The 22,018-nt window shown below is 49.3% G+C and overlaps 2 protein-coding genes across 3 annotated transcripts; both read right to left on the bottom strand.

The window, feature by feature from the left end:
* Nucleotides 1-6: 6 nt before the first annotated feature.
* DDOST (dolichyl-diphosphooligosaccharide--protein glycosyltransferase non-catalytic subunit) lies at nt 7-5,459 on the bottom strand. Its single transcript, XM_057380203.1, has 11 exons — nt 5,138-5,459; nt 3,861-3,971; nt 3,540-3,626; nt 3,156-3,259; nt 2,281-2,375; nt 1,865-1,958; nt 1,290-1,438; nt 862-1,009; nt 617-737; nt 370-476; nt 7-279 (listed from the first exon to the last, which is right to left on the bottom strand). Exons 1-11 carry the CDS (start codon nt 5,442-5,444, stop codon nt 130-132), a joined length of 1,473 nt encoding a protein of 490 aa, XP_057236186.1. The 5' UTR covers nt 5,445-5,459; the 3' UTR covers nt 7-129.
* Nucleotides 5,460-5,519: 60 nt separating this feature from the next.
* KIF17 (kinesin family member 17) lies at nt 5,520-21,613 on the bottom strand. 2 transcript variants are annotated; one of them, XM_057380201.1, is made up of 14 exons: nt 20,870-21,613; nt 19,677-19,823; nt 19,217-19,318; nt 16,735-16,924; nt 13,514-13,963; nt 12,419-12,516; nt 11,667-11,814; nt 10,584-10,672; nt 10,335-10,459; nt 7,488-7,719; nt 6,441-6,699; nt 6,111-6,178; nt 5,916-6,024; nt 5,520-5,731 (listed from the first exon to the last, which is right to left on the bottom strand). In XM_057380201.1, exons 1-14 carry the CDS (start codon nt 21,098-21,100, stop codon nt 5,586-5,588), a joined length of 2,394 nt encoding a protein of 797 aa, XP_057236184.1. In that variant the 5' UTR covers nt 21,101-21,613; the 3' UTR covers nt 5,520-5,585. The 2 variants fall into 2 exon arrangements, with proteins under 2 accessions (XP_057236184.1, XP_057236185.1); XM_057380202.1 differs by having other exon boundaries at nt 6,111-6,175.
* Between the last annotated feature and the right edge of the window lie 405 nt (nt 21,614-22,018).

The raw sequence follows: 22,018 nt of genomic DNA, 5'->3' as shown, positions 1-22,018 counted from the left end.
TGTAAAAATAAAAAGACCAAACGCAGCCCCACAGWGCATCCGGCACCCAGCAGTCCTCATAGGGATACACGCGACGCTTCAAGCACTGCCCGGCCCTCCTGGCACCGGGAAAAGGCTCCCACAGGGAGCTCAGTCAGATTTCTCCTTCTCCTTCATGTGCAGGAAGACGATGCTGAACATGAAGAGGCCAACCATCATGGAGAAGGCACCAGCATAGTAAGGATATGCCGAGGGGATGAACCGCTCATACTGCGTGTGCTGGAGCGGACGCACGGACACCTGGCAGGGGACAGAGCAGCCCTTGCAGTCCAGCAGCCTGGGTCTGCCCTTCCTCCCGGGAAAGGATAGGGTTCCCTACCCCACACTTACCTGTGTGGAGGAGTAGAGGTGGGTGTATCCCAGCCGGTTRTAATCCACTTTGAACTGGAACACGCCGTAGACATCTGGCAGCTTGAACTGCACGCTGTATTTGCCACCTGAGGGAGAGACGGTGACACCGAGGGAATATGAGAAGCTGTGGAAGGTGTGAACACCCCCAGTGCAGGGCCAGGGCAGTGATGAGGACCTCCTGCTCATCTTGAGGGGAACCCTACTGCTCCTCCTGACRGGGACCTACCGTTCCTCTTGAGGAAGGTGCGCACGAAGGGGTCGATGCGCACAAATTCCAGCTGGATGTCGTCCCCGTCGAAGGGCACCCACTTGCCATCAGCAAGCTTCTCGATCACGATGCTGTACTCCTGGGACAAATTAACCAGCAATTCCTGAGAACGAACCTCGGCCCACCCCAAGCTYCACTGTTCCCAAGTTCCTCGCCCCAGGTGGCTCCTGCATGTCCCAGCTCCAGCAGGACAGCAGCCTCACCACGAGGTCGGTGACAGTGTAGGCGTTGGGCGGTGTCAGCTCCCCGACACGGTGGTGGGACACGGCTCCCACACGCAGAACTCCCTCCTCCTTGAACACCCAGCGGGACAGGGCCACAGCCAGCTCGTAGTTACCCGTCTGCGAGTACCTGCAGAACAAGGGAGGCTGAGACAGCGAGAAAATACCCCAGGGCCAAAATCAAACCAAACCAGATGTGAAAGCAACATAAACTGAGCAGAGGGTAAAGAAAAGAGTTGCTTCCCAAAATGCTTCATTCCACAGCACTKAAGAATGTGTCATCCCTGAGTCAATTCAATCTTTCTGCTCTTTCCCAAAACACAAACAACKGTTGCCTGTTTCCCAGGACATCTGTCATCAAACCACTCCCCAAACATTCCTCAGCCAAAGAAACCAGGAAGCCAAGGCACCTCTTGGAGCCAGGAGTCGCTTTCTTCACAGCAGAATTGAAGAAGGCATCACTGAAGAAATCCAGGGAGCCRCTGAAGACGACGCGGGCGTTGTTGCGTGCCTGCAGCCCCGCAATCAGCAGCGTGTTCTTCCCTACTGCGTGCGGGTACTGTGCAACAACAAGGTGGGAGAGGGCTTAGCCATTTCAGGATGCACAAAGAGTTTGCTGTGGGTTGGGACAGTCTGGCTGTAGTAGCACAGGCAGCAATTAAGGGGTAACCACGAAACTCAGAAAAAGCAGGAACAGGATTTTGATGCCCACTCCAGCTGGGATGGAACAGGAGAGACGCTTTGATCTAGGCTGGCCTCTCCTCCAGAGCATGGAGGACACATGTCGTTCACATTGAACACTATCCAACCAGCAGAAAGCAGAGAGGAAGATTCCCAAGGCAACATTGGGAAGCAGCCAATAGCCCAACCCTTTCAAAATCAATCAGGACAACAGGCACTCCATGATTTTCCCGAACTACTCAAATTAGAGGGACTAAATTGTGAAAGCACAGCTCAAAACAGGAGAGAAAGGAAGGGAGCATACCTGAGTGATAGGCTTATCTGGGAAGAAGGAGTAAGAAGTGGAAGAGCCAGTCAGGATATCCAGCACCAGTGGATTGTCGGGATCAGCCACCATCCTTGCAGGGAAAGCCATGGTGAGCAGCATGAAAACCCCCAGGAGCCCCCACACCCAGAGGAACGTGTGGCCACCTGCTCAACCCCACAGACCTCACCCTTTCAGTGTGCTAGGAAACCAAGTATTTTCTCCACTAATTTGTTAGGAACAATTCCTAAGTCAACAACTAAACCACTTTGGAAGACTTTCTTCTATTTTTATTTGAAATCAAGAGAGGTTTGTTATGCGCACATTAATAGGCCCAGTGGCTGACCCCATGCTCACCTTGCAGCAACACCACTGGTTCAATTGCTCTTCCCCCACCTCATCCCCCTCCTCCTCACCCTACTCCTCGGAACAGGATGGGGTTCAGTGCTGCTTTCCCCACAATGGTGGGAGCCTTCAGGAGATTCTCAGTGTCGGCAACAATGAGCGTGTGCTGGTGGAACAAGAGAGATCCRTGTGAGGTGAGTTGGAGTCCAACGGCAAACAAAAGATTCTCAGTTAAACATTAACTTTATTTTTACAGACAATCACAACTGTGGGATGAGTGATATAGTTCAATTAAARAGCAAAACAACAGCATTTTTGTGTTTATGATCAAATTAATACTGACCCTCAAGGAAACATAAGCTGCCACTTGATAAAGACAGGAATGCCTACTGTGTTTTATTTCCCTGTATTTAGCAACTTTCATTCTTAAACCACARAAACAGGCACATACATACTGCTTCRGCAGTTTACCCTAAATAAAAYTATCAGAGTATATTTAGCTCAGAACTTAATATATGTTTTAATTTTAAAGTGCTAGTTTACAGCAAGGGGAAATATTGCAGAAATGTTTGTGTGTTTCTATACTAAACTGAAAATCTGGGACTGAACCTCTCCCTTCCCACACGTAAAACATCACACTGGGTGTCTGATATGCTTCACCCTCAGGTGAAATTCCTCCTCAAGCTTCATAGGAGTCCAGAGCAAGCATTAATCACAGTTTCACTGCCTGGACACAGTGATCATCTGAAACTACAACCTGAAGGATACTGACAATAACAGAACTGAATATTGCAACATGGATCATTTACCAGTTTCCTGGGAGGAGAGTGGGAGACCAGAGAAGGGATAGAGGARAAATGGGAGAACAAGGGCAGACGATTCATCCCTAAYGCTTTGCACCCRTGTGCTCATTAMATCAGCCAGAAGGTGCAGGCAAAGCCGTTACCTGGCCGGGGTCAGAGATGTCATAGTTGTGGTGGTCGATGACCACTGTCCGCTCCTCATCGAACTCGATCCCACACTCGCTGCCCAGCTCTCGCAGCGGATCACCTGCAGAACACAGTGGATTCTGTTACAAGACACAAACTCAAAAGAAAAAATTCAGCTGAGAGCTACGTGTTCAACGCTCTACAAGCCAAACCCCAGGGAACAACACGACCTTCAAGCCAAACCCCAGGGAACAACACGACCTCCCTAGCTAGATTCCCACTGAACATGTTACTAAAGGCATTAATCACCCATTTCCTCCCAGAGCAAACCCAAAGGGGCACTAGGAGCAGCTGCTCTTGCTGCTGTGAATTAATTCTTTTGGAGGAACATCTGTACTCACCGATGTCTGAGCTGGCAGCGACAAGGACGCTGCCACCACCATCAATAAAAGCGGTGATGGTCTCCACATTGATGTTCCCACCAAAGTCTGAAAGCAAATGGCAAGAATTCATGGCTAGAGCTCAGAAATAACCCCCCAGCAGAACTAAGCCACAGCAAATCACCAAATCAATGCTAGAACCACCAATAAAGGCCAGGACAGAGCTGCAGCTTGCTAYTGAGCACATCTGAAGTGTAAGATTTAACTAAAATTCACAAAACAGCTGGAAATCCCTCTCCGAAAATGCCACCAAGCTCCAGAGCTTTCCCTCTCTGCATTTACCTTCTATGGATGGGGAGAAGATGATGAGATTGTCATACAGGAATTCCCCATATTTTATCAGCGACAGGCCGGCATCATCCGCTGTCCGGAAGGTGAGGTCGAAGCCCCTGTCTGTAGCCAGGAAACAAAAGTGACAACTTCTCCATGGCATGAAGCTCACACATGGAGCAGCAAAGCAGCAACAGGAGCCAGAGGCTTATTTTCTCAATGCAACATTTTGGAAAAACTGGCTTAGGGGCCTTTTAGGAGCAGCAGCACCTGAGTGTTCCCACATAAACCCAAGGGGGTGGATTCCCTGAAGAGCCCTGATGTTGAAAGCCTTGCTGTCACCCTTCAAACAGGGACTGATACTGTAGGAGACCCAAACACAGACACAGCTGGGGAAAYAACCCCATCTCCTGCCTCATTCTGACCAAAGGATCCCAAACAGCCCCCCCCCAACCCTTCACAGAACCCAAATCTCCTCCCTCAGACTGGCACAGGGTCCCCAATCTTCTCCCTCTGCCTGGTCAAGGGACCACAGACACCTCTCCTTTCACCACGGGACCCCTATCTCCTCCCTTGGCTTGGGATCATCTTCTCACTCAGCCTCTCCAACAGCATCCCCATCCCACTCTCATCCTTCAGCCTGACAAGGGGACCCAAATCTTCATTCTGACCAGGAGAATGCAAACAACCCCTTCTCCCCCTGGGAATGCCAATCTCCTTTTCTGCTTGACCRGGGGACCCCAGTCTCCTCCCCCATTCTGACATGGGAACCCCAATATCCTCTTCCATCCAGGCACAGGGTCTCCATTACCTCCAACAGTTTGACCACGAGACCTCAAACACCCATTCTCCCTCAGGGGACCTGGATCTGCTCCCTCAGCCTCACATGGGACCCCAATCTCCTCCCTCATTCTGACATGTGAACCCCAGACACCTTCTCCACCTAGAAACTMCAATTTCCTCCCTCTGCCCGGTGCATGATACCATATCTCCTCCCTCAGCCTGACCCAGGAACCCCAACCACCCCYCTCTCCCCGATGGGATCCCCCATCTTCTCCCCCATCCTGACCAGAGGAGTCCAAACACACCCCCTTCCAGCAAGGTACCCCTGGCTCCGCCCTCAGCCCAGCCAGGGGACCCCAATCTCCTCCTTCGACCTGACCAGAGGACCCCAAACGTCCTCTCTTCCTTCAGGTAACCTCAACCTCCTCCCCCATCCTGACCCCGGATCCGCAACGCCCGTCCCCATCCAACCCCCTCCCGGGACCCCACCGCCGCCCTCTCCGTACCCGCGAGGCTGCGGAAGAACATCGAGTGCGTGTCGCGCAGATTCCCATTCTCCAGCAGCACCAGCGTTCGGGGACCTCCCTCAGCACCTGCCGCCAGCACCGCCAGCAGCCCCCACACACCCAGAGCGGCCGCCGCCATCTTAGTCCCGGTCGCCGAGCTACTTCCGAGGCAGGCAGCCGCCAGCCAATCAGCGCCAGCGCCGTGCAGCTTCCAGCCAACCAGCGCCAGCGCCGAGCAGCCTTCAGCCAATCGCCGACAGCCAGCTCCGCGACGCCGGAACGCAGCGCGGCCGCAGTCGCGCCCCATGGCGGCCGCCGTCACCAGAGCGCTATCGCSAATCAGCGCGCCCGCCGTCGCCGCGGAGGAGGGAGGACCCCGCCGCTGCCCCCTCCCTCCTCCGCGGCGACGGCGGGCGCGGTGGCCTGACCCGCCCACATCCGCCATGGGTCATAAGCGGCGGGTGCTGGAGCTGGCTTTGTTCTTCTTGCGCTTGGTGTCGGCGCTAGGAGCCAAGGTCAGGGACTGGAGGCGGAAGGGTCGGGCCTGGGCAGTGGAGCAGGCGCTGCCCGCGGCCCCCTCGAAGCGTGCGGGAGCTGAGAGGAGAGGAAAGGGTTCTGTTGGGTTGTGCAGGACCCAAAATGCAGCTACGTCTTGCAGGAAACCCCGGAGAGATSAAGGGGTTGAGGCAGAATTGGTGCTGGTTGAGTTGCCACTTGATTTCTCAAGGAAAAGGACGAAAATGAGGAGTGTCGGCRGTATCTGGGAGAAGGGGATTACCTTGGTCCGGGTGCAGGATCTGGCTGGCTTGCCGGGTTCGGAAGTAGTTGCTGGCAATGTTCTCGCTGTCGCTCCTGTCCAGCACCAGCCTGTAGTGGTCTTCCTCGGGCTGCAAGTGGGAAACGCTGTCAGCAGCGCCAGAAATAAGGCAAAACTGGTAAAATGGGMTAGAAATGGAGGAGGAATGGGCCATACCGCTGGCTCCCCACTCTCATCYGAGGGGCTCGTTCGGGCAGGTTTGGGCTGTGGCAGAGCTGGAACTGCTGGGAGAAAAGATGGCACTAAGGGTCGTTGTGTGTAGAACAGTCACCACCAACAATCTCCTGACTGTGCTCTCTGATCCTGGCACTGCTCAGGGATTCCAGAGGGAGCTGCACCACATGCTCAGATCATGTTACTCGAACTTTCCAGACAAACTTTATTTTGAAGGTGTTATAAGTGCATGCAGCCCAAATGTGACCTGCCGAGCCTGGCAGAGCTGCCTGCCTACAGCACCTTCCTCTCACCTGGGCCCCATCCCCTTACCTGGGGGCAGCTGGGTTTTTTGAATGACAGGCTCTGGAATTTTCCAGCGGCCACTCTCCTCATCCCAGATGGATTCACGYTTGATCTTCTCCAGGTTGCTGTAGTTGCAGTCACGCCGGATGAGAGACTGCACCTGGTCCAGCAGCTGCTGGCAGAGCATCAGGTCTCGCTCCTGGCGCCGGATGGTGCTCAGGTAATCCATCTTTTCCAGCCCAAACTCCAGCTGCAGGTCTCTGATCTCAGTCTCGGCAGCCTGGAGCTGGACACAAAACAAGACATCAGGGTTATAAAACAGAGAGAGCGATGGTTAACTACAAGTACAGGAATTTGCCAGGCAGAGAGAGATACTCAGAAGAGCTTCAGTATTTGCAAACACTTCAAATTTAGGTACAAATTGGGATAAAATTTGTGTGGAGAGACTACTCCACATCTGTTTTAAAGAAAGATTTTGCATGTTTCTCCACAGGGATGATTTTTGAATGAACCTGAAGCTAATCTTACTGGTGTGGTCTTGGAACTCTTGGAAGTTCCTGACTTCAGTTAAAAAGGTGCAATAGTTCTTTGATAACTTAAATACCCAAATAAAGCATATCCTTCATGTGCAAATTTAGGACTGTACACAAAAACGCCAATTTTTTCAAAGCTTCTCTGCTTCTGCTGCAAAATAGATTTTCAAGTGTTTTGTAAATGAAGATTTTAAATGTAAAATTTAAGAGCATTACTTTTATGTTTTATTTCTTCCCTGACGTGTGCTTCAAATTGGTGGGAGCTGCAGCAGATCCACAGGTCAGCAGAGGGAGTTGCATCCCTTCCCATCCCAACACATCCTCCTCCAGCCAACTGTCACACACTGAGCCTTTAAAACTGGTGGGGTTTGAGCTTCAAAAGCTTAATTTCCCACCTGATATCTGAGAATTCATAAAAACTCACACAAACAATATTGTGTATGAAATACTGACACAGGCAGAGTCATTCTCTAAGCCTACAGCCCTAAACACTGTGACATAAAAAGTGGGGGTGTGGARGAGGAAGGAGCTGCTCCCTCACCTTTTCCTGCACCTTCTCCAGCATCTTGCTCTTGGCTCGCACCTCCTCCTGGATGGAGTCATAGACATTGAGGAGAGCCATCTCGCTGCTGTCCTCGTTGGATTCCTGCAGGGCAGCCACTARCTGCAGCCTCCGCTCGTCCGCGTATTTCTTCCGGCGTTTGTGCTTTTCCTTCAGGTCCTTGTTTTGAGCCTGTTCCCCCCCGACCACCTGCTGCTCCAGCATCTTCAGCCTGGAGAACAGGAGCACTTCYCTGAGCTCAGTGGWACTGAGAACTGGCTGCACAAGCATTGGAGAATGCATGTCCTTCCAGGGGGGACATTTGGCAAGACACAGAAAATTGGGAATTATGACAAGATTTTCTGCCCTGAGTAATCATGGGAGTTTCCACTTTCACTGGCAGTTTCTATCATAAATAGAATCCCAGAATGGTTTGGGTTGGGACAGACTTTAATGACCATCTTGTCCCACTCCCACCCCCTGCCATGGGCAGGGACACCTTCCACCACCCCAGGTTGCTCCAAGCCCTGTCCAGCCTGGCCTTGGACACTTCCAGGGATAGAGCAGCCACAGCTTGTCTTGGCAAAATACTTCACAAAGGCAAGGTATGTGTTATTCCAAGCACCTCAGTCAATAGGGATGTCCAAAAACCTATATCTATGCTCACAAAATTCTATTTAAAATCCATGTTTTTTAAAACCCCATATAAATGGTGTAATTTATATTTAAATAGTGTAATTTATATTTATTTAAATAAATAAATATTGAATATATTGTTATATTTAAATTTTCTTTTAAAGATGCACAAAACTTGCCAAAATTACACAGAGAATTATTTTAAATGGTGGATGTGGGAGTGGTAGCGCTGAAAGCCACAGTGTGTTTCCATTTTGGGGCAGTATCAGCCAGAGGTGATTATTTCTGTGACCTCAGTGTTGCTAATGGAGCACTGGCACAGACCTGTGTTTGAACTCATGCTCTGACATGGAAATAAAACTGTGCTGCAGAGCCATTCCCTTTGTCTGCMCAGGATCTGGAGCAGAGCAGATAGCTCAGGTTGGCCAGCACTGGCTCAAATTGGCTGATAACCCCTTTACTGATAACAGCCTCTTAATTATCTCTCTCTGAAATTGCTCATTCTCCCCCAGAACTGACCTGCTATTCTGTTGCAGTGCTCCTGCAGTGACCTTCCCTACCTTTGCTTAATAAACAGTTGAATCCAAGGATTCAATCCTTGCTCTGCTGAGCTGCCCTAATGTTTAAAACTCAAAACAGGCAGCTTTGAAACCCCCACACCTGTGGAACCAAACCCTCCTGCCCAATCTGCACAGAACCTGGATTTAACAATGCAATTAGAAGGGAGTTTCCCCTTGTTTGCCAYAAAAGGAATAGGATTAATTCTTGCAGTAGGACTAGTCCTGCAATACTACTAATACTACTAACATTTGCTATCAAATCCAAAGGAATGATTTCTTTGGAGATCTCTCCATCAACACAACTGCCCACAAATTACAGGCACTGCTGTTCTGCATTTCAATGTAGCTCCTTTTTGAGCCAGGAGAGGACCAAAAGAGCAAGCACACACCACAGGAAAGCTGAAAGACTGGTTAAAACCCACAGAAGAACTGGTTAAAACCCACAGAACAGTTTGGAAACAATCTTTGTCATCCACAGCATATCCTGGGTTGAGCTTTTCTAATTTTAATATAGTTCTACGAAATGGAGTATGAGAAATCAGCAAAATTTGCTTTATGATTGTATATTTCTGGAGCAGYCCTAGTCCCCATGCTGCTTGAGTATGTGGTGGTGTACTCCAGCTAAGGAATTCTGGGAATTCTCTCAGGACAGCTCTCACACGGAGGAAAACTTTGAGCCAGGTTGCCTTTGAGATTGCCTGAGCATGAGTCTCRAGCCTGCATCACTCATATCCCAAGCCTGTCCTCCAGGCACTGACAATGCCCCTAAAATAGCATTATTGGGAAATTTTGCTCTCAGTTCTGGCTGATATGCTGCAAACACTGTGAGATGSATGGGTTGGAGGCAAAAGTGGCCTCAGTGATGGGGAAAGTCCATTCATGAGCCACAGGATGGCTGCTGCCTTACCTATGGGGACACGAGAGGGCTCCAAGTGCCCTTCAAGGAACTTTTTCAAAAGGAAAAGGAGGCATCTCCATAACCTGTGTGGGCGCTTAAGGCTCCCCTGCCTGCAGCTCCAGGCAGGATTTGTTACCAGGAACACACACTCTGGCACCCACATCTGCTGACTTGAACATATCCATTTTTCTCTCATAATTCTACCACTTGGCCTCATGGAACACCGCAAGGAACAACTCTTCATCCACCCAAATAGGGCAAAGTTAGTTTGGGGGTAAAAACAGCCTGGAGAAGACTCCAGGCAGACCTTAGAGCCTCTTTTTGGTGCCTAAAGAGGCTCCAAGAAAGCTGGAGAGGGACTCTGGACAAGGGCCTGGAGAACAAGAGGGAATAGTTTCCCACTGCCAGAGGGCAGGGYTAGATGGGACATTGGGAAGGAATTGTTTCCTGTGAGGGTGGTGAGGCCCTGGCACAGGGTGACCAGAGSARCTGTGACTGCTTCATCCCTGGAAGTGTCCAAGGCCAGGCTGGACAGGACTTGGAGCACCCTGGGACAGTGGAAGGGGGTGGCACTGGATGAGCTTTAAGGTCCCTTCCAATCCAAACCAGTCCATCATTTTAACTCATGTGTGCCTGGTTTGGGGCTGCATTAATASCTGGAGCTCAGCAGCGTGGTGTCATGGCAGAAGGGACCTGCTGCTGCCTGTGGGTGCTGCCCAGGACACAATTGGCATGAGAATGGATGTCACTGACCTGGCAAGCACCAGCTGCTGGTCTGAAGGCAGGGAAATCCCCAGGGCAGTGACAGCTCCTGCTGCTCCAGCACTGTCCCTGCTCACTCCACCAGCATCTGTGACAGTCTGAGGCACTGCTGGGTCCTGGGAACGAGAGGAAAACAAAGGCTGTAGCTATGGAAAGATGCCATGAGAGTCCTGGGGGAGATGAAGCATGTTACCCACTTGGGTTTATTGATTGTGAGGGGAGAAGGAGCCTGGAGGGTACCTGGGCTGACGTTGGCTCTTCRTGCACTGCAACAACAGCATCTTCATGTGAAGGTTTCTGGTCAGAAATCGTTCTAGTCCATATGTCAGCTGAAAAGAGGAAATTCCCACAATGTTGGTAAAGAGCTGTRCAAAACTAGACATAGATCTGTGAAAACATCCCATAAAGCCTTCATTCAAAGCTAGGAATGATGTGTCTGAAAGGAAAAGGGCTGCCATTTACCTACTTCTGCTGGGCAGTAGAAACCATGAAAGACTGAAAGGGTGTATTGGGCGAGGAATGCAGATTGTACAGGGCTGGGAGAGCCTGGCTCCAAAAACAATCCATTTCAGAGGCTGGGRGTGCACATTTCAGAGGGGGAAATAATAAAGAACCTCCCAGCCTTCACCTCAGAAAGTGATAGCACCAAAAATGAAGACTATAGGTTCAAGAATTACTACTGGGTAGTAAAGTGCTGTACAGCCCATTGCAAACCATGCACTGCGGGTGTCAATGAAAAGTGGTAACAGAGAGGAGAGCTAGCAACAATTTCTAGGATGTGAGAGCAATATCCATCTTGCAGCAAGTGATGGTGTGGATAATCCACCGGTAGAGCAAGTGCTGCAGCACATTTGCATACAGAGGAAGAGACTGTGGCAGCCACCCTGGCCTTGGGAATGAGAACCCAGTGGGATGGGGACAGAGCAGGGACCTCTGCTCCAGAGACAYGCTGCCCTCAGTCAAGGAAAACTGCTGCATGGGCAACAAGCAGGCGTTTGATTCAAAAATGAAGCTTTTTATTGCCTCAAGGCTTACAGGCTTGAGTCRGGCTGGTTCTGACAGGGAAAGAAGTCAGGGAAATAGGGAAGAGGACACAGCTGGGACAGTCTTAAATCTGGCCCCAGAGAGGCAGAATTCCTGCTCCTGCTGTGGGTAAGGGTGGGTTGAGAGCAGGGACCACTGCTGTCAGGCAGCCCTTGCTGCAGTAGCAGCTGCTGCCGCTTAAAGGCTGCAGTGGCTGCCACAGATCTGACTGCAAAAACCATCCCTGCTCCTGAGGGAACCTGGGCTTGGCTGTGCGGCCTCCACCCGCCTGCTCCACACCTGCTCCCTTCCTGAGGAGATCCTCGATAGCAGACACCTTGAGATCAAAGACATCCCTCAGGCTGCTGATGTCCTTCTCCAGGCGGGCGCGGGACGCCTGCTCCGCTTGGTAGCTGGCCTGCAGCCGGGTCAGCCTCTCCTCATACTCCTGCAAGGCACAGCAACAGCCCTGTCACCGTTCTCTAGGTCACATCCAGCTCCATTCCAGGTCACACCTTATGACCATCCCAATACAACTACACCACTCCATATTCTCTGACTTTTTCTGTGACTTAAGTTTACACGTAGTGATGGATGATGACTGTTYAGCCCTAAAAATGGCTGCCTTGGACAATTGTGGTGCCCTGGAAGGAACTTTCTGAGGAGCAAGGAGAGAGTTTTGTTTCCCTCGGGCTCCCCATTCTTCCTCCTGACTTTGTATTCCTCTTTTTCGTCATCCCTGCACTGTTCCTAACATCTTTGATTACTGCTTTCCTTAACTATTCCTCCCTTCTCTGACAGTTTCACAGGTAGTCCCTCCAAAAATTCTTCCTGGGAATCCATTCTAATCCATCTCCAGAGAAGTGGGAACAAGAGGTGGGCTGTAATAAGGCACATGGCCTCCATGACACATGGTCTGTTCATAGGAGAAGCCCAAGGATTAGAAAACAGAAAAGAGAAGTTCTGGAAAGGCTGAAACATATTTTTAATGATTACTATGAAAATACAAAGTTTTAGTCAAAGCCACTCTGGGATGTCCCTTCCCAACTTACTTCTCTGATCAGCTGCTTCTCTGCTTCCAGATCCACCTGGATTTTGACGGGGGGAGCTGGATTTGCTACCAGATGAGCAGCCTCAGCGGGTAGAAGCCCTACAAAGCAAAGCAGAAATAAAAATCCTTCACAGTCACTGAGTGGGATTGTATGCAGAATTCCTGGAAAGAGAACAAAGATGTTCCAGCCTGCCAGGAAAGAACATGGCAACCCCTGTGCTCCTCCAAGCTGCACTTGCTGCTAAAACACCCACCGGCCCAGGGCTCCATAGGTGTGGGGATAGGGGGAGAGGTTCAAGCTTCAGGGGAAATATGGAAATTAATATAATTATATGGTATTTATAAATACAAGTAGCACTTTCARAGAGTAACAGGAGACTTGTTTCCAGGACTATGCTACAGATTTGGGAGATAAAAACCACTGGGAAGATGAAAAGCACAAGGAAATTACCTTCTTTGTTCACAGCTATTTGTGAAAGGTGGCAGAAAGGGGGGAAAAGTCATTTTAAAGCCTTATTCCCCTGCTGAAAGTTGCCCTTTTTAGGAGATAATTCTCCAAAGGTGATCAGCTYCCTAAAGATTGCTCTTCCCCATTTGTTCCTACATTTGCTATTCCTCCTCCAGAGGAAAGAGCAAGTGTGCTGAGGCTGGGCTGAGTCCTCAATAATCCTCAATCCTTTTCTTGTGTCCAAAATTCACATTGTAGGAGGACAGGGGCTGAATGCTCACTTTGAAAACATACACACATATATATTTAATAAAGAACTTTACAGTATTATTTATTTTGCAGCTCATTTTTGTTCTTCCAGCTGAAATTTCTCTTCTACAACTGACCAAATTTTAGCCACAATCACCAAGAATAACCAAGGATTTGAATCAYGTCAGCATTTTCTAACAGAAGTTGTCACTACTGAAAGTGCTAGATAATTGAGATGGTCTTTGCCAGTGGAATAAGGTCAATTTGGCACACAGTGAAGGAATAGTCTGTAACCAGAATGGAGAACTCTTCCTCCAATAGGTAAGGGAAATTTAGTTCACATTTTAGGCCTAAAAAACCGGTTTTTTACATCTCTGCAGCCAGTATGGGCTCTCATACCTGCCAAGTCACTTGTGCCTGTCTGTTCAGCCAGAATGGCCCTCAGCTTCTTAATCTCCTCCTGGTACTCCCTTAGCAGGGCATCCTTGGGGTCCTCATTGATGCAGGGCTTGTTCCTGATGTTCTTGGCTCGATTTGCATAGCGCAAGGTGCTGAGGCTTTCCTCATAGCTGTCATCAGCTGGAGACACACACGCCACCATCAGGGTCCTGGTGTTCCCTCCYAGGGAGTCCTGGAGCAGCCTGGTCAGCTTGGAGTCTCGGTAGGGAATGTGGCACCTGCCATCGACCAGGGCCGAGATGACATTGCCCAGGGCAGACAGGGACAGGTTGATTTTGGTGGCCTCTTTGAGCCGCTCCCCTGTGGCACCAGTTCTTGACTGTCTCTCACTTCCTGCCAGATCCACCAAGTTGAGTTTGGCAGCCCTAAGGTGCTCCTGTCCTCGCTCATCTGCATGGAAACCATTCTGGGTTAGCTCTTAAGAAGGAAGCATCTCAACAGTCAAGAACCAGGACTTTGAGCATCACAWCCTGTTCCAGCCCTGTTCTTTGCACTGGGGCCCTGACTCCCTCAAGTAAATAAATATCTACTTAATCATAACACTGCACATTTTAATGTTTTCCTCAACAGGATCTACAATAAAAATTCATGCCTGTTCTCYCCTGGTGAGCTCTGAACACACACACAGACACTCCTCCACATATTTCCACAGTATTTACTGTTTCAGCCAAAGTCCTCCACAAGTAACATGAGCAGACCATGAGTTTATACAACTTTTTTCCTACTCAGATTGCTTCATGAGGGGGAATTTAGRTTAGATATACAGAAATTCTTCCCTGTGAGGGTGATGARGCCCCAGCCCAGAGAAGCTGKGGCTGTCCYATCCCTTGAAGTGTTCAAGGCCAGGTTGGAYRGRGCTTGGAGCAACTTAGGATAAWGGAAGGTGTCTCTGCCCACAGCCCAAATCCCCCAGATGAGTAGATGGATCCTMCCCAGGTGAGGAGTCAAACCTGGTGAGCTGGTGTCATTCCCATCACTTTAAGGCAGGAAGAGACGTGAGCTGAGGCTGCCCAGCTGCCTKGGCACACACCTTACACATGGAATTCCCACTTTCTGCTCTGCATTTGAGGCTGTAAGAATGTGATGCACACATTCCCTGTGAGGAAGGCAGAGCGTATCTGGTTTTCCTTTACGAACCCTGCATTTTTACTGACTCCTTAACTTTCCCAGCCTCAAACAGAGCAAAGAGTTAGGACAGCAGTTCCAGGAATGTGTGTCTAAGCCCTGGACCACACTCTGGGATGTCCACATCCCAAATATTCCATAAGATTGCAACCCAAATTCAAGGGAAGAGCTCCTTTAGCATTATAAGCACGGAAAACAGTGAGATTTTAGCCCTCTTCCAGACAGACTTCTACAAAACCTGGCCTTTAAAGGAGTCAGTGTTCTGTTTTACAACTCTGGAAAATACCTAAACATGAGCAATTACCAATCTGATGCATGAAGGAAAGCTGAAGGTTCACAGGTAAACATCAAAAACTCTAAAATCTGTTGTCCCAGGATATTTTTGTTACAACAGCTTGGTAAGTGTGGAATTTAATGTTTGCTGCTGAACAAACTTGTTCCGCTCCAGCTCATTCTCATGTGTCAAGACATGGGAGAACAGGGTAAAAACAKATGCAGCTTAAACAGAGCACCCTCTCCTTATCCTTTCTGAGAGCTGGGGCAAGTGGGCAGCAAAAAAAAAAAGTAGGTTTTCCAACCCTTTCCCTCCTTTCTTTGGTTCATGCAAACACTGCCAGGCAATCAAAAAGCTGTTTCAGYTCCTGCCAGTCCTTTTACCAACCAAGGCTGTTTGTGTCCAGCTCAGAGCTCATGGTTTAGTTCCTGTGGTGTGAGAAGGTCCCCAGACTCTTGCTAAAATGTCTGCAGCWGCCTAAAGATCTTCCCTGTCTAATTCCCTGCCAGCCCATTGACGGCAGAAGCACACRACATGAAGGAATAAAACATCTGCTAATCTAAGTAAAAATACTRTAAAAATACATAAGTATAAAAAATAAAATTTAAAAAAGGTGTAAAAATCTGAGTGAAATTACTGCAGCCAAGAGCCCATTATTTTCCATAATTCCTGAATGTGTTACTTTAAAAAAAGTAATTTTAGTCCCTTTAAAATATCARTCCCCTGTAAATGATCATTTACTACAGGCTCACCCAGAAAAGAAGTTTGAACTCTTTATGAAGCCCAAACATGACAACAAAAATACCAGCTTCATCAACTATTTCAGCTAATGCTCAACCCAGCAGAACCATCTGGTTTATGGGGATTGGGTCAGAGCCCTCAACTTTCTCCTCAAATATTCCAACTGTTTTTAACTGCCAAAGCTGCAGGTTCCCCACCTGCCATCCCATTCCATGTCATGTTTTCAAAGCTTTAAATGAGAGAAATTCATTCTAGATTAGAGGGCCCTGCACCAATCTGGAGCACAGAAGAGGAGTGCAAATACTTCTCTTACCCTTTTGGAATTAAAATTGGGATTTTACAGACCCATACAATGCACGCACTATCTGTGCTAATTGAGAAAATCCCCAAATCCCTCACTCATTGAGTGGAAAATGAGGTACTGTCATCAACATCTGGAACACAATTTTGGAAGACATTGTGTAACTTTCCCCATGACTGAAACAGCTGAAGAAAATGAAGCCAAGCTGTTCCCAGCCAGGGTCAAAGACAAGGCAGAGATTAATTCCTTTCTGCTCCCTGAAAAACGCTCTCAAGGTCCCTGTTCAGATCCAGTGAGGCAGCTCTTCCAGCTAATGAAACGCCAATAAGATACTCGTGAAAGGAAAATTAGTCACTAAAACTTTACTAAAGGATTCTTTAATTCCATTTCAAAAAAATATGTCCTATGATTAAGCTCAGTGAAGGAATTGTCAGGTGGTATGACCTGAGTGGTTTGGGTTAGGGGGACTCTAAAGTTCATCTCATTCCACCCTTGCCACAGGCAGGAACACTTTCCACTATCCCAGGCTGCTCCAAGTCCTATCCAACCTGGCCTTGGACACTTTCAGGGATGGGGCAGGGCCTTATCACCCTCACAGGAAGAGGATTTTTCTCTTGGACAATCATTTGGGAACTAAGGTTAGCTGTGGGATGATGAGTGACTATGCAGATCCTGTGCCCTGCTGGGCACAGGCCTAAGGCAGGACATCCAGGTACTCACCTACAGTGCAGATTTCCATCCTGACAGTAAAGATGGAGTGGGAGCGGGAGGAGTCCTTGTTCATGAGGGTGAAGCCCACTGCTCTGTTCCTGCAGCCYGTGTCCATCAGCTGCTCACACTGTGCCACACTGTGCACAGCGTGCAGGGACAGCCCCTTCACGTACACCCCCTGCTCTGGGTGCTCCTTCAGCTGCCAACAGGACAATGCAAGTCAGGTCAGGACAAGAGGCACCGAAACCATGGAAAATCACATTGGGAATGGCCCGGAAGCTTGAAGGCTATGTGAAATTAAACTGCAGTATGACAAAACCACATCTGACTRCCACCAAAAAGCCTTATTTCTGAAGGAGGAATAAAACCACAGAAAAAGAAGGAACAACCTTCATGGCTTGAAAGAATCCAAGTTAAAAGTTGCTGATTGACTCAGACAACCCCCAAGCCATGAGGAACACGGCTCCTATCCACCCTCCACCTTCTCTATTATTAAGCTGCATATTTTAAACCAGAATCAAAATACATCTCACCTATTATGGCAAAGGCTCTGCAATCTCCTCAGCCATAGGAAGCTTTTTTTAATATCGAAGCACAGATACAATATTCCCAGATACTGTTCCCAATGCTTTGCTGAACTCTTTGCTCTGAGTGGGTGGCTTGAGCTCACTGACAACATTCCCAAAGTCACACCCATCACACACAAGAGAACTGTCATCATTTTTCTCCAGATTAATAATTTTTAAATGAGCCAAAATCCTATTCGGGCCCCTGAGTTGAGACAGAGCATTAAATACTCAACAGCATCTTCTCAGTAATTATCAACCACACAGATGTAAAGTTTCACACRGAATGTTAATAAATGATGGAAATATCCAAAGTTTTGAGTAACCCATCAAGCCTACATAAAAAATACGAAATAATCCAGAGATTCCTGCACTCCTACACCAGCCCCCTCCACACTGGGAATTTTAAATGAGCAGAATTAATTTTCCACAGCTCTGTTACACCCCACATCTGCTAAGTTCATCACCAAAACTATCTTTATCATGTTAGCTGGGATATCGAGATGTGGTTGTCATGATAGAGCAACAGAGACCACTGTGACTTCCAAAGAGGAGACTCAGATACTTCAGCGATGGTCACACCACAAGAAACGATGTAAAACGGTGTTTGCTGTTAAAAAAATCCACAGAACAGAGCAGAAGTGGCTGAAAACTTAACTGGGTGGGATTTGTCCTTGTCCCAAAGCCACGACTGCCCAGGATGAATCCAGGTACAGTCACTGCCAGACTCTTCATACACCGTGATTTGTGGCTTGTGTGTGCTACTGAGAACACCAGTATTGGCCTGAGTCTCTTTGGGGGTGTTGCAGAGTCCCTGAGGAACACCTGACTGAGGCTGCAGTCACTAAGGTGAAAGGCAAAGGAACGAACAAAAATGGAATTCTGGGAGTGAATTGGGGGACACAGAGGAATGCAGGAGATCAGCATGGGATTTGTTTCCACAGGACACGACTCCCTCAAGTACTCAGTGGAGGCAGCAATAGGCAGTGTGACAGAGTTACCCTGGAAACTGCTCTGCCCAGCTCCTGCCCTCCCAGTGCCAACTGCATCACCATGGAAACCCATGTCACCACGGATGTGGAACAAAGGATGGSAAACTGCAGCAAGAAGTCCCCTTCTCCCACTCTCCCTCCACACAAGACAGGCAAAGCACGCTTGGAACATGGAGCAGAGAGGGGTGTGCCTGCCTTAAAGTCAGAAACCTGTTAAAAATATCTGCCCTCTAAGGCAGTTGGGGTCTGTTGCCATCCCAGGGCATCTCAAGGTGCTACTGCGTTGGGTTTATTCACCAGGGCAGTCCTGCAACGAAGTAAACTGGGACAAGAGATTTCTAGCTTCCCCCAGAAATACATACAAAAGGATCTGCAAAGACACCAAGAGGTAAATTTTATAAAGATCAGCCCCCTGATTAGGATTCCAGAAGAGTTTACCATCCTGTAGTCCTGTAAACTTCCCATGTGTTCCCATGGGGAGTAATATCTGCTGTGTCCCCTCAAAACAGATTAGCCTTTTTGGTTTAGGTAGATAAAGAGATCATCCATGGCTGCACTGAATCAGATTAAACATTTATAAGGCCCAGAATCCTCTTGCTTTAGAGACAAGCATGAGATGAAGAGGATGAGGAACAAACTGCCCCATGAGCACTTCCTTCCACCCTTGTCAAGTAWAAGGTTTTCACAGAGCTGCTGCTGGGCTAGCAGCCATTATCATGTGGGATGCACTGGACATGTCTTTGATGGCATCCCGTTCCTAAACTTTCGCTAAAGCCCCTCAAAAGCCCCTTTTGGCTTCAATATTCCTCACATAACTTCATATTCTAGCACTCAAGCTTCTGACAGAGCCCATTGATGCACTTCTGTAAGYCATGGTAACACCTATTCGAGGTAATTAAAGCACTTAATTAAGACACATCAAGTCTGCCTCACCTCCAGCTTCTGCTTGGTGTCAGCTCCCAGAAGATCTCGTATGTCCTCATTGTAGATCTCCAGGCAGGAGGCTCTCAGCAGGAACTTGGCATTTTCAGCACACTGCACAATGCAGGGAGGATTAGGGGTGAGGCTCTCACAGCAAGGGCAGCCCACAGAGCTCCTCCTGCAGCTGGGTGCCCAGCACCCTTCAGCACCTCATCCAATCTCTGCTGGCAGTTCGTTCCCAGGTGGGGGAACTCACTGTAAGGGACTTCCAAACCTGAAGTCCATAAAGTCATCCAGGTTTAGGATGCAGTTTGTTGGACTATGGACAGGCTTCAGCTTATGGATGAGAAGAGGGCATCACAAACCTGTCCCCATTCACACATCAAGTACCATCAGCACTCATTTCTTGGGATAGGACACCTAAGAAGGTATTCTAGTAAAAATTTGTCAASAGGATCTCTTTCACACCCACCTGTATGCTCTCAAAGATGTGTTCAAATGCTCTGGAAATGATCCCTTTCTGTGAGGAAGGATCTACAACTCCCTGCATGGTGAATGACTTCCCACTGCCAGTCTGGCCGTAGGCAAAGATGGTGCCATTGTAGCCTTCRGTGATACCCTGGAAATGGGAGAAAACCAAAGAAAATAGCCATYATCTTTGCCTAACTGGAAATACACTGTCCAGATTCATTCCCACTCCCTAAAAGGTATTTTAAAGGAAGAGCTGGAAGTAAACATCAAACAGCTGCTTAATCTTCATATGCCATCGTAGTAATTACAAAATTAGCATATAAATCAATGTTTTTCTCTGAAAACTGAAAATCTTGAAGCAATGCAGGTGTTGAAAAGCAGTTGAAAAGACCAACACTTAGGAAACCAGAGTATTTTTGCCATAGGGCACAAAAATCTTAGGMGATTCAAAGAGACAACTAGAATAACTGTTGTTTGTGCAGTGGCCAAAGGGATGGTGTCTAGCTTTTATTTGGCAAGCTGCTCATTGTCACTTGTTCCTATTTCAGAGAACTGAAGGAACTGAAAATAACTCTTAAGATTTCTTAAGGTCTGAATAAAAAAAAAAGAAAAGAACCTTTTAATCTAATATCTATTGTTTCTAGCCCTGCTTGTTCTCATGTTCAGGAACTTCCATCTTAAAACCATCACCAGCCATTTAATCCATATTCCTTCTTCTAACAAAATTGGGGTTTTGGGGAATGATGGGCTTTTTTTTTTTTTTTTTTTTTTTTTTTTTTTTTTTTTTTTTTTTTTTTTTTTTTTGCTTAATGGGTTCCTCAGCTGTTTTCTGTGCTTTTTTTTTTTTTTTGCTTAATGGGTTCCTCAGCTGTTTTCTGTGCTAACCTCTTAAGGAAACGAATGCATCCATTCTCATTTTGCCAATCTAAGCCAGACTGAGGCTCCCCATCTTCTCCACGGTTTCTCACTTGACAGTAAAAATGTCCCTAAAATCATCTCTAAAAGCCCCCTCTTCTCCAGGCTGAACATAACCAAGTGCCTTCAGCAACTCCTTGTGTAGTTTCCCCTCAAAGCCCTTCACTAATTCGTGTGTCTCCTTTCGATGGACTAAGAGCGTTAGCTATTTTTTTCATTGTGGTGCCCAAACCTGCCCCCATCCCTGGCTGCACGGGGGTCCCCAGGGTCCCCACTGACCTCCACGAGTGGGTAGGCGATCTCGTTGTAGATGTGCTCGGTGCTATGCTCCCCACTGAATGCCCCATCGAAGAAGAATTGCCTGGGGGGCTCTGTGGGGGACGCGGGGTTCCGCAGGAGGCACCGGGCCCGCGCGCTGTCTACGCCGACGATGGCTCGGCACCCCCGGGCCTCCTCGCGCCCGCTCAGGGGCCGGCAGCGCACGGCCACCTTCACCGCCTCCGCGGCCATCGGCCCGGTCACCCACACACCAGGGTCACCCTCACACTCGGAGTGTCACACACCGGGGTCACCCCACACGCCTGGATCAGCTCCACACGCCCTCACTCGGCGGGACTGGCAGCTGGGGCAAGCTTAACCGTGGGGCCTGCACCCATCGGGGGGAGGGGAAACACTCACCCCTCTCTGGGGGCAACGCAGGGGAAGGACCACCGAGCCAGGGAGACTGGAAGAGAAGGGGAAACTGTGGAGGAAAAGAGCTGGGGAGGGATGGAGGGAAAGGGTGTGTGAGGGGGAAGCTAGGAACAAGTCTGACAGGGAATTAGGGCAGATCGTGGGGAGGAAACCGGAGGGGGAGTCTGTTGGGGGAACCCCTGAGGGGAAGCTGAGGACAGGAAACCCTGAGGTAACTTCTGGGAACCGAGACACGCCCAAGGGGGACTGAGCAAGGGAAAACCTGAGATAACCCTGGCGGTGCCGCGCTGGCCAGAGGGCGCGCAGGGAGCCTCGAGGGGCCCGGGGGTCTGAGGGCGGCGGTGACGCCGGCCCCGCGCATGCGCGAAAGACAGCACGCGGTCGCCACAGCGACCGGCGCCGCGCGGAGAGCGGCCCCGCCCATCGTGTCACGTGACTGCCCCCGGCGGGCGGGGGCGCGCACGTGGGCGGGGGGGGACACGAGGCCGCGCGTGCCCGAGGTGCGGTGCTCGTGTGAGGGCACGGGGCGTGATGGCACCGGTACGCAGCTGTGCCAGTGCACGGGGGTGAGCTCTGCGTGTGCCAGAGAGGGCGAGCACGGCGGTGTGCAACCTCTTGTGAGCGTGAATGCACCACTGCAGCAGTGCCTGAGGGTGCAAGAGCAGRAGGGATTGCGAGCACAAAAGCGTGGCGCAGTCGTGTAAGTGCTTGAGTGCTGTTGGTGCATCGTGCAAG

The sequence above is a fragment of the Malurus melanocephalus genome, unplaced genomic scaffold (genome assembly GCF_030028575.1).
Source record: "Malurus melanocephalus ecotype Western Australia unplaced genomic scaffold, MMel_1.1 scaffold_440, whole genome shotgun sequence".
NCBI lineage: Eukaryota > Metazoa > Chordata > Aves > Passeriformes > Maluridae > Malurus > Malurus melanocephalus.
This window is presented reverse-complemented; position numbering and strand designations above follow the sequence as displayed.